Raw genomic sequence first — 16666 nt, 5'->3', positions numbered from 1 at the left:
TCTAGTGGCCATAGGCCTGCTCCCTCCGTATGCTTTATATGAAGATATACTTGGGGGGGGGGGTCTGTCCTAAATCTTCTGCCAATCAGTTTCATTAGATGACCCCAGATTCTAGTATTATGAAGGAGACAGTTATAAACCTTTATCATTTTGCCTGCTCCTGAGTTTACTTTTTTTTCTAAACTAAAAAGCCCTCATAGTTCTTCCAACTCCTTGATCATTTTTGTTGCCCTTTCCTGCACCTTTTCAAGCTTTACAATATAATTTTTGATATGGGGCAGCCAGTATTCTGTAGACAGTATTCTAAATGTTTCCACACCATGGATTTATGCATTACAGTACTGGCCATCTTTTCAAACTCTTTCCTAGCTGCGCACTAAACTACGTTTTTTTTTTTTTTAATTGAGTTATTCAACATAACCCAAAGGTCTATGTATTTACTTTATTAATTTATACTACTCCTTTCAAGATAAAATCTTTCCAAGACAGCTTACAATATGATTAATAGAACAACAGTAAAGGACTATTAAAAGAAAATTTCTGACCGTTGGTCATGCTGGCTGGAGCTGATGAGAGTAAGAAGTCCAAAACATCTGGAGGGCACCAGGTTGAGGAAGGTTGCATCAGAGAATACATCAGCAGAAGATTTTAAAAACAGAATCAGAGTCAACACAGATATAGTAAGGCTTACTCACAGAAAGCCTTGTGAGACAAACGATCTTCACACACTGCCAGTTCAGATCCTATCAGTGTGTATGTGACATTAAGATACTTTGTCTCAGTGTGCATCACTTTACAGAAACGTACACTGAATCTCACTGGGCATATTCCTGCTCATTTACTCAGTCTCAAGAGATCCTTTTGGAGCTCTTCAGTGTGCTTGGGCTTTACCCATCCTGAATATTTTGCTGTCCTTCACAAACATGGCCACCTCACTGCTCCCCGCCGACTCCAGGTCATTTATGAAGAAGTTAAACAGCAGCGATTCCAATTTAGATCCTTGGAGGACTCCACTGATGACACAACCCTCCATCAGGGGAATAGGACCTGCTTTTCTCCTTCATGTCCACCTAATTTGTGGGGCTATTTAATCTCAAGGAAGTACAGCCAAGAGCAACTCAGGGATTTCTCTGTATGATATCACTAAATATGAACTCACCCACCCCTTTAGGGGAAAACCAAGTGGGGAGGGTTCTTTTGCTTCTCAGACACAATTTCCAGGATATTGTTTAATCCTTGGATGTCTCCTGTTACAGTGGCAACAGTGACAGCTGTACACAAGAGGCGATGCAATGATTTACCACAGCAGTAGTTTGACATCATCACCCCCTCCCCCAGGACACATTAGCAGAAGTTCACTCAGATTCCAACCCAAGTCCTCCTGCAGGAAAAGCCTATGCCATACTAGATTTTCTAAAAATGGCTCTGCAAATGCTTCCTTGGTTATAAGGGGAGAAATAAATTGTCCAGTATTATTGTCCCTCATTGTCCCTGTATTACAGACATTGTGTGCATGTGAAGGTGGTTTATGAACTGGCAACCTTATATTATTAGCGTCACATTTTAGAGGCAGGTTGAAGCTTAGAGACTGCATCCTATATCACCCTTGTGCTGTAGTCCAGCATTATAATCACCCCCATATTATAGATGGGGGCCAGGAGGTTGACTGTGGGTGATTGCAAGGATTGCAATAGATTGCAAGGCCCTTGTAATGTACTCCAGCATTATTATTCCCATATTACAGGTGTGTGTGTGTGTGTGTGTGTGTGTGTACAGCACAGATAGGTACTGTTTTTATTATTAATCCCTGTTTTTATTGTATTTTGTATTTTATTATGTTTATTTGTACATCACCTTGAGCACTCATTGAGTGTGTGTGTGTGTGTGTGGGGGGGTGATCCAAAAATATCTGTAATAAATTAAGATAATATTGAGGCTGATACTGCGACCCTGTATTATCATTTACACATTTTGGATGAAAGTTGAGGCTGAGACAGACTTACAACAACCTTGTATTTTAGACCAGCATTGTTATTCCCACTTTACAAGTAGAGTGTGGTGGGACAGAGTTCTTAAGGCAGCTTTCCCCAACCTGGTGCCCTCCAGATATTTTGGACTTCAACTCCCATAAGCCCCAGCCAACATGGCAGGTAGTCAGGAATGCTGGGAGTTGAAGTCCAAAAATCCAGAGATCACCATGTTGGGGAAGGTTGTCTTAATGACCATCTCCTCCCACATGAACTTACCCATGCACTCGGGTAATCATTGGAAACCATATTCCCCAGCACTACCTGGAGTGGGGAGATTGACTACAGGGCACCATTGCTTGCCTTTAATTGACAAGTAAAAGATTGCTTTTTCAGATGGTATCTGGGGTGACTAGGTACTATGTTGTATAATGTTGCTGGTTATTTGTTGTGTTGTAACTTTTTAAAGCTCTGCTTTTATTGCTGTTTATATGGTTTTCCCTTACAGCCTGGTGGATCCTTGTGGTTGGAAAGGTGGGATCTTTTATTCCGTCTTCTTTGTAAGCTATCCTAGGGACTGATGAATACAAATATTTTTATACATATATCAGCAGAAATAGTTGAATAGTAAGCTCTATGGAATGCAATGGGTATAGTATAACAAACATAGGGATCACACCCCGAATAAACCCGTACAGGATTGCGCTGCGCGTGTTCAAATGCGGAAGAAGAGAGGGGTACAGGATAACTCGCAGGGAGACAAAAAGAAGGAGCAGCCAAGTGTGAATAAGCGCACCCCCTTCGCTCAGATGTCTCTACAGTCGGGCACTCAGTTCTCAAGGGCGGGGTGGGGTACTTGGGACAGACAAGAGGCGCAACGCCAGTGCGAAGCGGCGCTTTTCATTTGGATAAAGCCTTTGGAGACACCGCCTAACCGCGCAGCCTGCTCGCTTCTCCCCCGGTGGCGGCAGCCCGGTCGCTCGCTCGACTTCGTTCCCAACGCAGGCGGGGAAGAGCGGGAAGGCCGCTTTGTAGCTGCCTGCGAGCTGGCTTGGCAGCCAAGGCGGCCCCACGTCCCACCCCGCTCGCTCTCGCCCGCAGAGCGGAGGCCTCTCGGCCAGCAAGCGGAGGCGGGGACAAGGCGCTCATGCGCACCGGCCGCGTCAGGCTGCAAGGGAGAGGGAGTGAGCCGTCAAGCTGGCGCCTGCGCACGGAGCCGCGCGCGCGGGGAGGGGGCGGCCAAGGGAGGGTTTATCGGGCGGCCGATTTTGATTAAAATATTCAAAATGGCGGACGGAGGAGCAGCGAGTCAAGATGAGAGTTCGGCGGCGGCGGTGGCGGCAGGTAATCATTACTGCATTTTACATATTCATATTCATACTCGCACACGCGCCCCCCCCGCCGCCCGCCTTCCCCGCTTAGCATAATTTATTAGTACTCAGGATTATTATAATTAACGGCACAGGAGGGAGCTGGGGGGTGGCCGCCGTGCGGGGAGAAGCGAGAGGCACGCAGACACACACACGCGCGGGCACGGGGGCGACGGGGGGCGACGGGCAGGATCCCCCACCCGCGCCCTCAGAGCCCGGCTCGGGCAACTAGGCCGAGCGCCGCCGCCGCCGCCGCCACCATGAAGCTGCTTTACATATTCATATGCTCTATAATAACAGTCGCAGAAAAAGGGGGGGGCGCAGCAACGGCAAGGTGGGGGGCGCTTGTGAAGAAGACGGGCCAACTGGCGGGCGCACAACGTCCCCCACATAGCCTGTCCTTTGGTCCCGGAGTGGAACCGCACCCCCAGCCCCTCTGGTGTCGCATTGGACGGGGGAGGGGGCGAAGAGAAATGCATTTTTTAGATTCTCAGCAGCCGCCCTTCGGCAGTGTCCCCCCACCCCACCTCGCACCACCTCACCTCGGCAGCCTTATTTCCCCAGAGGCCGAGGCCTGCGCGCCAAGGGGTGTTCGGGGTTACACTCAGGGTGGGGATCTCTGGCCTGAGGGAAGGGACGGGGGCGCAGGCTCCTCTAAAGAGATTTGCTTTCCCCGTAAGGCGTGCGGGAGCGTGTGTCGGGGGGGGGGGGATACATATTCTCTTCCTTGGAGGCTGTGGGGTGCCTAATAGGAAATCTGATGGGGCGGATGGCCCGCCACTCTTGAGAGAGTTTGGGCTTGCCCTGCCAAATCTTCCCTTTTTCCTCTGTGAGGTAGAGGGAGGTTTCTGACAATGGTTTGTGCCGGGTCATAGTGGGGGTGGGGGGGTGGCGGCGCAGGAGAAAGAGGAGGGAGAGGGCGCTTAACAATACTTGACCCCCTTCCCTATACTGGATGGCAAGGTCAGGGTTCTGGGGTGGCTGGCCGCCCACAAGTGGAGAGTAGCTGCTTTCTAATTCTCTTCCCTTCACCCCTCTCTCCTACTCTCTTCCTCTCATTTGAATAATGTCTAATTCGGGGAGGTTTATATTATTGAAATGGCCGCCCGGCTTTCCCCGCCTCTCATGTTTAGTAATTCGGGCCTTTAATAACAGCCACTCAGAGCCCAATGCCGTGTTTATATTTTACATTCGCCCCATGTGCTTTTGTGGTTCAATATGATTCTTCTTTCTCGCTCTCTTGCCTTTTTACATTTTCTTGGCAACAAGCAGGGCCCTGAGATAAAACCCAGGCTGTATGGAGGGGAGGAAGGAAAGCTAGGCCTGAACTCCTTTGGCAGACGCTTAGGCCTCACTTTCTGTTGCTTGATTTATTTACTAATAACCAAAATGCCCCCCTCCCTACAACGGCAAAAAGAAAACCCTCCTGGGCCATGAGCAGCATCAAATCTGCTCACAGCTTCGCCTTTTCTCTCTCATATGCCTCAAATAAGGGGCTTATTTTTAATTTATAGGCAACAACAGGACTTTCTAAAGGACTTGTTCCAGATCAGTGTGTGGAGGGCCTTTCTTCTCCCTTTGTCCTGATTGACTTTTTTATGGAGAAAAGAACATTTTCTCACTTATGTCATTTATTGGGGCAGTGAAATCTGCAGTACACTTAAAATTAACAATTCAATTTACTGTAATGAGTTAAATACAGAATATTTTGTGATGCAGTGTTTGAATGGGTGACAGTTTTAGCCCACACTACACATTCTGTGCAGTAGCCAGAGATGGTATCAAAAATAACTTTCATCTCGATATTTAGGTCCTAAATGATGTGGACAGCATTGTTTTATATTTAATCATTGCTGTTACTTTTTCTTTGAAGCTAATGGGTATGCATTAAAGCTGAAATGATAAAGAGTAGTGAAAAATCCAGCAAACAGAAAAATAATTAATCTTAAATTTGTTATAGCTGAAGAAATTAGAAACACTCAAGGTTTTTGTTTAGAGCCAAGGACACTTTAATAGGGTGCAGTACCTAGTAAATAATGGTGGTTCTTTTAGAAATTATTTTAAAGGTGGGTTTTTTTAATATATTGTTAGCTCACATGACAGATTTATGTAGTTCTCATTAGTGACCATTGTCTTCAATCTGTGCAGAAAAATAGCCTGACAGCGGGATATTTTGTCTGATTAATATTAAACACTCCTTGAAGCATGACTACGAATTGTATATACAATAATGATCAGTCTCTTTGTAAATTTCATTAAAATTTTAAAGTAATTTGCCTTATGTCCTCTCTTGGTCTCAGAAAATAGAAGGCTGGAACATCCCAAGAGGTACAGTACAAGCTGTAACCAAGACAATTCAGTTGGCCCCTTCAGTATGATATTGGCTGGACAAAAAAGTAATATGATTTTAAGCTTGAAAAGCATATGTTCCTGCACCCACTTCTTAAGATGTGGTCAAGCTGATGATGTCACTGACTAGAGGACAAGGTGCAGTTAATTTGATTTATTGACCTGGAGTTAGGTGTAGTGGTGAAGGCTTCTCATAGGGAAACCATTTATCTGAGGACAATTTCCTTTATAGCTGCAATTTAACCACTGCTGAGGCTGTAGATACTTTGTCCCAGATGATAAAAATGCACATCACATCTTGCAAACAAAATGTCAGTGTAACTGACAATGTAATAATTTTTCAAGGCTGGGTTGCTAGATGCTGATTTGGGTCTGTTATGGAAAGAGCTGAGGTTGTATAAACCCAGCAGTCTAGCTTCTCTGTTTTCATACCAAATCTTATAATTTTAGTGTGCGTGGTTTTGGTTAACTTTATCATGCCCATGCCCATAACCATAATTTATCAGGAATAGATTCGATTTAATATTGCCATTTTACCAGGATGCTTTCTCCAGACAGGGTGCAAGTTTTATTTCTCATCGGCCATTGACTCTGGTATCCGACTAAACTGAAGTTCCATTAGATTGCTTGTATGTAGCTTGTGGGAAGAAAAAAAAAACCCACTTGGTCTCTACCTCAATCCAAAGTGGTACATTTATTATTCTGTCCTCTCTCATGGCCCCTAGGCTGCTTGAAAGAAACTTGAATATTCTTTGCTATTGCAATTTCCCCTGGTCTTTAATTTAAAATGTATCAAAAGTTTTCCTGGCTCACACTACTATTGCTTAGTTTGAGACATTAATAGGGCTCTTGATAGGGCTTGTGATATTAGCAGTGGAGCTTTTTAATTGTACTTGGCTGGTAGAAGAAAACCCACCTGGCTGAGTCTGATGGGAATTGTAATCCACAGTATCTGGACAGTACCAGGTTGGCTACCTGTGCCGTCTAACCCCTGGTTAGAGTTCTGTATTAATTTTAAAGGGCTTTTGTCCTATGCATGGTATTCTGGAGAGAAGCCATATGTATACGGCAAGAGTCTCATAACAGTTGTGCAACATGTTAGAATTCTGACCAATTTTTTTTGAAAGGTGAAGGTGGACTATGCTAGCTTTACTATGCTCCCACATTATATTATGTAATTGGGTAACAAATCCTGCCCATGACAATTACACCACTAGTGGAATGGATTCCCGCTCCTCCTTACAGCCTCACGTGTGCCCCCAAGTCTACTTTGGAGGTAGGGGGATCCTCTGGAGCAGATTTGGGGAAGTGTGGAGGTCCAGAGGGAGGAGAGGAAGGATAAAGTCTAGTTGTCTGAGCAGAAGTCCACTTGTGTGGTGTTGGATGTAGCCCATTATGCAGTGTGGGAGAACAGTCAAGCTATGATGGCCCAGCTTCATCCTAGTTTTTAAAAATTATTGGTCAAAATAAGTACGTGCACTGCCATGCATAGCTTTGCCTAGAGCAGCTTTCCTCAATCCGGTGCCCTCCAGCTGATGTTGGACTCTAACTCCCTTTGGCTGTGGCCAGTAGTAAGAATGATGGGAGTTGTAATTGAACATTAGAGGGCTACAGGTTGAAGAAGACTGGCCTAGAGCTTTTTAAGCCTCTGCTGAAACTTTCTGGAGTAATTTAAAATTCACCTGAGAATACTTTAAAAAATACAGTTGAAGCTGAGGTAGGAGCATTTCTTGCAGTAAAACCCATGGGGAGTTACAGAGGATGGCAGTGTCTGGCCTAGTAGTGGCCTCCATCTTTTCCTATTTGACTGCTGGGGGACTGTAGCCCAGATGTTGTAGCGTTCCTCTTTGCAGAGGGGATATCTGGCTGGCTCTGAGTTTATTCTGGCTCTTTCATGCCAGGGAATTTTGAGGCAGCCAAATACCCACGAAGACTGCTGGTCTTCCCCAAACTAATACCCTCCAGATGTTCGGGACTTTTATTGAAAGTATTTTTAGTTGTTTAAATTGTTTTAAATTTTCTATATTGAATTTTTTATGCTGTATTTTATTATCTTGTATCTGGTTTGTGATTTTGTGAATTATTATGAAACCTTTCAGAGAGCTTCAGCTATTGGGCAGTATAGAAACGAAAATAATAACAATTCCCAGCAGCCCCAGCCAGCATGGCCAATGATCAGGAATTCTGGGAGTTGTTGTCCAAAACATTAGGAGGCACCATATTGGGGAAGACTGCAGAATTCACAGAGCAAAGCAATGCCATCTGGCCTACAGATGTGTAGCAGTCAGGATACACTGAGGATCCCTTAATTTGCAATAGTCCAAGTGTAGTTGAAATTTAGTACTGGTGTAGTAACAGCAGCCACTGTATCATTTTGTATAGCGATGGGCTTTCTTCTAGTTTAGATTATGACCCACAGTTAAGGAAGCCTTGCCACTTCAGCTTTTTTTCAGTGCTATTTTGCAATGTTGAGAATTGTGTTTATCTTGTCAAAGAAAGCAAAAAAGAAGAAGCAAGTACTGAGAACCATGTTTTGAGCACAGGAAACATCATGCGTTGTTCTGGTAATTGAGTTTGTAATCTTGTATCCACTAACCTGGGAGTAAGACCAATTGAACCTGAGTTTACTTCTGACTAGGTATGTTTAGGATTGCACTGTAAATATCTGTTCATAACAGAGATGGGGAACCTCTGGCCTGTGACAGTTTCACATCCATGTCATGGAGCCTCCTTTGATTCCTTCAGGGCTGCCACTTCCTGGAGGAATCTGTGATTGGAGATAACAGTAGGGATTCCCCTGCACATGAGCAATGTGCAGGGGACTCTCCACTGGTACCACTGTTATATCTCTGATCAGAAATAACAATGGGGATGGTGGCAATGGGGGATTTGTCTAGCACTAGGAAAAGCTGCTCCAAGGTGAAGCATCCCCCTGAGCAGGTGAAGTCTCCCCTGGCCTGAGCCAAAGGCTGGAGCACTCCAGCCGCACACTCAGTCATGGCAAGGCACAGATGCGGTCATGGTGGCTTTGCCCATATAGTGTGTTCCTCCATTGGGGAAGACCAACTGCCAACTCAGGTGGGGAAAGTGCGTGCAGTGAAGCCAGTCTCCAGCTGCCGTTTTGGCTGGGGACTGGATGACATCAGGGTGAAGTAGTATGGTGATGGGGGGGGGGTCATTTGGCCCCACCCCAAAACTGTTCCCCACCCTTGATCTATAAGCACACCAAAGAGAGATGTAAACCTTTTTGATACTGTCAGTTGAACAGTGGAGTCTTGAATAATACTGTAATACAGTGCTGGTCTGAGTCACTAGAAGCTTTTAGGTTGCAGTGAGTAGGAACTACAATTTGGGTCCAATAAAAATTAGAGCTGAGGTTGAAGCATACTGGCTTAATTTTGTGCATAGGTCTGCATGATAATATGTATGATGTGCCATGTATATGGCATGGCACAAATTCGGTGATGCATGTGTAGTGAGTGGGTGGGGTTCAGGGAGAACTTTATTCCATCCTAATTAGACTAAGCTTGCACTTTAAGTAGCATTTTGAGCAAATGTTATCAAATGTCTTTCTCCCCACCCCCTTTTCTTCCTTTGAGTTAAATTTGACACAGCTATTTTTCCCGTTTAGATGGATTGGTTCTTAATATTGATATACGAGAGTTGTAAGCTTGTCAGGTACTACAACTTTCTATGAAAAGTGATGTGAATCTTGGAAGTCCCATGGAAAAGTCATATAATAAATTAACAAATATAATGTTGCTATTTTTTGAAATTCTTGTTCTGGACCACAGTTCAAATGTTGCCATTTTATGCTACAAGCAATTAAATAGGGCACAGGGAAAGAAACTGCATATTAATAAGGCCAAGAAGGGGCAAAATATACATTCAAAGCATAACAAAAAGCACGTTGTTATTGGCTCTGTTCATACAATTTTTCTCCAGATTTAGCTACATATTGGAGTAACTGCTTCAAGTACTATCTCTCCAGTTGATGCTTCCTTAATGGTAATTCCCAAACAGCTGTGGGTTTGAAAAAAAATCTGCAACCAGAAACATTAGAGATGCCCTTTTCTTAACAGTTTTAACAAGAGCTGGAGAGTTGTACTAGAATGCATCTGTATTTTCATGTAGCCCATCTATTGATCAGCCAGTTTTACTATCCTGAGGCACAGTCCTATGCATGTTTAGACCAGAAAAAAAGTCCTACAACTCCCAGCATTCTTCAGTTGGCAATGCCAGCTGGAGCATGCTGGAAGTTGTAGGACTTATTTCTGTCTAAATGTGCATAGGATTGCACCTTTAGTATATGAAGGGGCAGTTGAACATGTAACTGGCCCTTATTGTCTTGTGCTTTTCTAAATTGTAAGTTTCTAGCCCTCAAACAAGGAACCAAGTAAAAAGCTTAATCATCTGAAATTGGTGGCTAAAGTGTTTCACATTAGAGGTAATAATTTTAGAACAGTAAAACTATGCAACCAGCAGCAATTTAGAAGTTGCAGTGTTTATGAAAATGGTATAGATAGAAAAAAACTAAATATACAGCTTGCTCTGACCTTCCAGCTCACAGTATCTTTCTAATGTAGTTCCCAGTGCTGAATAAGTCACCCATCTCTGTAGTAACATAAACACTTAAGAGGAAGAGGTGTTTCTCTAAAGTCCAGTATCTCCAGAGTACCCACTGATATACCACTTGTATTGCATCAAACTCTGGTCCACCTCACTTGGTTTTCAGCAGGTGCTGCTGCTAGTGGGAGAAGACAGTGGTATAAAAGTGGGAGATAGGAAGAAATCACATGATGTAGGGGTAGCTTGGCTAGAGATGGAGGTCATGTTTAGGCTTGGAGGGCAGGGGGGATAGAAGGTGGCAACATTGGGGTAGTGGCGAATGAGGGATGCTGCCTGGTCCAGGCTAGGCTGAAATATTCGGAGCAGAATAATTGCCCCCGGAGTGTAATGACAAAGGAGGGGAGTAGCAATGGAGTGATCGTATGAAGAATAAAATGACAACCCCAAAATAGATGGGCACACAGCATGCCTAGAATGAAAATCAGTAAGATGATGGTGTGCGTTTTTGAAATGGTATCAGAATGGTGCCTGGAATACAATAACAGCATGATCAAAGTGCAGAAGGTAAAATGACAAAGTACAGAGTGGAATGACAGTCTCCCACAGAAGACTGACATTGTCCAGTGTAAAATAGCATAGGATTATCCCATGGGCATTTCATGAAGAGTACAGTGACAATCAGCTCATTGCTCTTCCACCCATCTCACTTGAACTTCACTGTGGGGACAGTTACTTCCCTCTGCGGATGTCTTTTCTATGACAGTTCTTATATTCATTTCCCATGTCTTTCTCATTTCATTGTAACCATTTTTTTCATGTCTAGTGTCCTCACTGATCCCATTCCCTGTGGCATTCCCATATTTGTGTTTAACCCTGTAGCTCTGGCAGAAGTGCTCCCTTCCTTGTTAAGCCACTTCAGTGTGCCCCCTAAAACTAATGTATACGTAACTGTTGTCAATTCAGTTTCCTTGTAATGGTTCTATAGTCATTTGTTTTAGCACATCCTGTATATGGCAAAACACATCTCTGTGAAGACGCATGAAGGCCTGGAAAGAAACTGGGAAAACTAGTGTAGGGTGGGATATTCAGTGGGGCATACTGTCAGGTAAGTGTGCATAGGTTTGAGCCCTTGTAGTGTATGATCGATTGTGTATATATAATACAAATTATATAATACAAGTACAAATATAATACAGATTTTCTTACAGTAAAATTCTTATTGTAATTATCAGAGGGTTTTGTTTGTTTTCCAAGCTTAGCTAATGATTTTGGAATGCAACTTATTATTTGGAAATATTTATCTTGTTTCGTTTTTGTATAATATATCTTAGCTACTTTTATATCTGTCTGTCATCCTTTGTATCTTTTTAAATGTCAAAATAATAAGGTATGACATTGAAGAATTCTGATGTTTTTATATGAAGTTTAAATATCCAGTGTTTTTGTTACTCACTTTCTTATGAATGTTTATTTTCTGAGCCTTTTTCTTTTAAAATGAGTTTCTTCTGCTCATGTGTAATAACACTGAGGTTTATCTACTGGCCAGGATCCCAAAAGCTACTTTAGGTGTGCCCAGGGCCCAGTGATATTTTTTAAAATTCTGAAGGTAGAACCCAATGCCATATCACAAACTGCTTTTAAAACTCCCTTGAGTTTCAAAAGAGGTTTGCCTTAGGGTCAGAAGAGTGCTGTTCAAGAAAACCAAGCCAAAAGCTTCCTTGGTAATGGGAACTAGTTGGATGGTTCTCTGGATTTTTTCTCAGTTTTTCATTCCTATTTTTCCATCTGGAAAGAAACTAATGTATTAGGTATCTTAGGGCAGCAGTCCCCAACCTTTTTGGCACTAGGGACCGGTTTCGTGGAAGACAATTTTTCCATGGACGGGGGGGGGGGGGGGGGGGATGGTTTTGCTGGCGGACTTCCGGCTGCCGGGATGCAAATGGTGTCTATTCTTTGCAGTAATAGGCTACATAAAGATTTACATAGCCTATTACTTGAAGAACAGGGACGCAAATGGTGTCCACTATGCGGACGCCATTTGCGTCCCAGCGGCCAGAAGTCCGCCAGCGGCCGGAGTCGGCTGGCAGCTCCACAGACTCGCTGCAGAGCCTGCCGGGGCAGGCGAGGATTCGGGGGGGGCGGGACGGATCGCCTCCCCCCTCTGCGGACCCCCGCGGACCCAAGGTAAGGAGGTTTCACACACCCCTATGGCCTGATCCCTAACAGGCCACAGACTGGTAGCGGTCCACGACCCAGGGGTTGGGGACCCCTGTCTTAGGGTGTAGTAGATTATAGCTTCATTTCTAGCACAGAATGCATTTGTCATTCTTGTTTCAACAAAATATACTGCTTTGACATCTTTAGATGTAAACAGTTTATAAATACTTGCAAATAATATAGATAGATAGATAGATAGATAGTATGAGTTTGGCTATAATCCTATATTCACACCTGGTTTTACATAGTGACCTGGTTCAGATGACATGACAGCCCACCATGGGTTAATTAACCGGCAGAGCACAGCAACTCATTCGTCTGCCTTTATTTATTTATTTACTGTATTTTTATCCTGCTCCTCAGCCAAAAAAGGCTCCTGGAGCAGCTTACAATCAATGAACAAAGACGACAGTCGCTGCCTGCAGGCTTACAATCTAAAAAAGACACAACACACAAGGAAAAGGCAATGGGGAGGGGAGAAAAAATAATTAGGTAGACTGTCAGCAGGGCTGATGGGATGGCCCTGTTCCCCCCTCTCATCTCCCAAAGGAGGAGCAGTCCAACTGGAGCAGGCTCTGATGTTCCCTTTGCTCTTCTTCCCCACAGGGCCATGGATGGCAGTTAGCGCTGTGGGGCAGGGGGAGTCCAACTGGAGCAGGCCCTGACGTTCCCTTTGCCTGCTCCCTGTCTCCTTCTTCTTCCCCACCACAGGGCCATGCATTAAGAATATGCGAGCTCCGGCTGTGGTTGTCATCGCTTGTTGTGTCGTCCGAACCTGGGTGGTGGTGGTTATTTGAGGGTTTGTCAACCCTCACATAACTCACAGTCTGTTTTAGGTTATGTGAGTGTTAATTAACCCTCAACCCCAGCCGCCTCGGTTCAGATGACATGGCAAGCCTCGACAACCTCCGGCTGGAGCTTGCACATTCACAACAGTGCCCAGCATGCACTGCAGTGCCCCAAGGGTTAATTAACCCATAATGGGCAGTTGTGTCATATGATCTGGCTCAGTATATTTTATGCTCTTAAAGTAATAATGTATGTTTAAATTTTATTGGAAAGCCCCAATTTCTCTTCCCAAACATTCATTCCTCCCTTACATTTCTCTTCCTGAATCATGAAGAACAGGATAGGTGGTTGTTGTCCCAACTTAGGAACAATGTGTTCCACACCTTTTCCCATATTGGGTGTGGAACAAATGTGTCTACTTTTGTGTTGCATTGGCTCTTTCTTGTTTTGAAATTGGAAGGTGCATTGTTCACTCCAACTGCCAGTTTGTGGTCACTAACTCTTAATTTGTTGAGAGCTGACCTTTTCTGGTGGTCTTGCTACTAGATCCTTGTAAATAAATTCACAAAGGTTGCCCTCAAAGTTTCACTCTGCTATACTTTACTGAATCTCTGCAATTCCTTTGTGGTTTGTAAATCAAGTTTATACTGCTTTCCTGCCTGGTTGCAGTCTTCGCTTGTCATAGGTGACCAGGCAAGTGATGGTTAACAAGGCTATCTGTGCTGAGATCTGTGGTTCTCCTGCTAACTTCATTACTACTTCCTAGTGGATTTTATATTGTGGTACTGTTCTGTTCTTTCCAGTATCTTTTATGATAGCTTTTGTAAGTGATTATATTTTGTTATCTTGCTTCATTAGTCACGGACATTGATCTCAGCCAGTGATATACAAGCATGGGTTTGTGTTAGGTAGGTTAATCCTTTTGTCTTCTGGTGTCTTGCTGTGGGAGTCTGAGATGTACAAATTGTAGTGACTCAGAAGTAGACTTTTTACTGTAAGTTAAAGCAGATTTGTCCCCACTTCCATTAGCCAAGCCATTGCATGCATAGACTAACATGGTCCTGGAGCAGTTGTATGAATATTGTCTATCTTGTGAATAATGTATTCCTATATGTTTCTTAGTGTATCCAATTTAAAAGAGCAGGTTTAAGCCTCTGTCTAAAGGGGAGGCATGAGTGGAGGAGTGAGAGAAGAGCGATAATATGTAAGGTGCACAGAAATGCAATTCATAGAATCATAGAATCGTAGGGTTGGAAGGGGCCTACAAGGCCATCGAGTCCAACCCCCTGCTCAATGCAGGAATCCAAGTCAGAGCATCCCTGACAAATGGCTGTCCAGCCTCGTCTTGAAGGCCTCCAGTGTGGGAGAGCCCACCACCTCCCCAGGTAATTGGTTCCATTGTCGTTTTGCTCTTACAGTCAGGAAGTTTTTCCTGATGTTCAGCTGGAATCTGGCTTCCTGTCACTTTAGCCCATTATTCCGTATCCTGCACTCTGGGATGATCAAGAAGAGATCCTGGCCTTCTTCTCTGTGACAACCTTTCAAGTACTTGAAGAGTGCTATCATATCTCCCCTCAATCTTCTCTTCTCAAGGCTAAACATGCCCAGTTCTTTCAGTCTCTCTTCATAGGGCTTTGTTTCCAGTCCCCTGATCATCTTTGTTGCCCTCCTCTGAACCCTCTCCAGTTTGTCTGCATCCTCTTAAAGTGTGGTGCCCAGAGCTGGACACAGTACTCCAGATGAGGCCTAACCAGTGCTGAGTAGAGGGGAACTAGTACTTCCCGGGATTTGGAAGCGATGCTTCTATGAATGCAGCCCAAAAGAGCATTTGCCTTTTTTGCAGCCACATCACATTGTTGGCTCATATTCAGCTTGTGATGGACAACAATTCCAAGATCCTTCTCGCTTGTAGTGTGGTTGAGCCACGTATCCCCCATCTTGTAACTGTGCATTTGGTTTCTTTTTCCTCGGTGCAGAACTTGGCATTTATCCCTATTCAATGTCATTCTGTTGTTTTCTGCCCAGCGCTCCAGTCTATCCAGATCACTTTGAATTTTGTTTCTGTCTTCCAAAGTATTAGCTATCTCTCCCAATTTTGTGTCATCTGCAAATTTGATCAGCATTCCCTGCACCTCCTCCTCCAAGTCATTAATAAAAATGTTGAAGAGCGCTGGGCCCAGGACTGAGCCCTGCGGTACCCCACTCATTACCTCTCCCCAGTTTGAGAAGGTCCCATTGATAAGCACTCTTCGAGTCCGATTCTGTAGCCAACTGCGTTCAAGACAAGGCTGGACAGCCATTTGTCAGGGATGCTCTGACTTGGATTCCTGCATTGAGCAGAGGGTTGGACTCGATGGCCTTGTAGGCCCCTTCCAACCCTACGATTCTATGATTCTACATCCCACTTTTAACTCAGATTTAGTTTGTGGTCTTACTAAAACTCTTACACCTTTTTCACATGTACTGCTGTCAAGCCAGGTGTCATCCATCCTGTATTGTGCAACTGATTCTTCCTACTTAAATGCAGAACTTTACATTTATCATGGTTGAAATTCAGTTTTGGGCCTTTTCTCCATCCTTTCAAGGTAATCTTGAATCCTGTTTCTGTCTTCTAAGGTGCTAGCTATCCACCCAGTTTGGTGTCATTTACAAATTTCATGAGCATCCCTCTACTCCTTATAAAGATGCTTAAAATACAGAGCCTAGGACAGAATCCTGCAGCACCCCACTTATCACTTCTCTCCATGTTGATGAAAAACAATTGATGAGACTGTTTTGGTATGGTCCATCAGCCAGATACAAATTCACCTAACAGTAGCATCTTCTAGCCCACCTTTTACTAGCTTGCCATCAAGAATATCATGGGGAACCTTGTTGGAAGCCTTGCTAAAATCAAGATTTGCTACATCCACAGCATTCTCCTGATCTAGCAAGCTAATAACTCTATAAAAAAAAAGGAGATAAAGTTAGTCTGGCATGACTTGTAATTGAGAAATCCATGTTTTTTCCCTAAATGCTCACAGACTTGACTTCTTAAAGAACTTTTCCAGATATCTACGTCAAGCTGACTGTGGTCAGTAGTTACTTAGATCCTCTCTTTCCCACTTTTTGAAGATGGGGACAACATTTTCCTGCCTCCACTGTCATGGTACTTCAATTATTTTCCAAAGATTATAGACTGAGGCTCTGAGATTATACCCACATGCTTGTAGTACTGTAAGATGCAGTTTTTCTGATTCTGAAGACTGCAATACATTTCAAGTAGTGAGGTGCTCCCATACTATAGTAGTTAGTCCTAACTTGAGTTATACTTTAATTAAGTCATTAAATGACTTAATAGCCAAAATGTGTTAATTTGCCAAACATTAGTGTGGAGGAAGCCTCTCCACCTGTCTTGTGAGACGT

The 16666-nt window shown here is 43.9% G+C and overlaps 1 protein-coding gene across 7 annotated transcripts in view; it reads left to right on the top strand.

Annotated features, from left to right (window-relative positions):
* Positions 1–3174: 3174 nt before the first annotated feature.
* The window catches only part of POU2F1 (POU class 2 homeobox 1), a 138071-nt gene continuing 124579 nt past the window's right edge, over positions 3175–16666 (top strand). For 3 of the 7 annotated variants that reach the window (XM_084843434.1, XM_084843432.1, XM_084843433.1), the window contains exon 1: positions 3176–3311. In XM_084843434.1, coding sequence (XP_084699560.1) covers positions 3254–3311 — 58 coding nt within the window. In that variant the 5' untranslated portion in view covers positions 3176–3253. Of the gene's footprint in view, positions 3312–16666 lie in introns of all 7 variants that reach the window. The other 4 variants (XM_084843436.1, XM_084843430.1, XM_084843437.1 and 1 more) reach the window with 3 other exon arrangements.

This window comes from Heloderma suspectum, chromosome 3, assembly GCF_057233095.1.
Source record: "Heloderma suspectum isolate Gila_16-S chromosome 3, 16-S_ref, whole genome shotgun sequence".
Lineage (NCBI taxonomy): Eukaryota > Metazoa > Chordata > Lepidosauria > Squamata > Helodermatidae > Heloderma > Heloderma suspectum.
The sequence above is the reverse complement of the archived record's forward strand: the minus strand, read 5'-3'. Positions and strand labels throughout refer to the sequence as shown.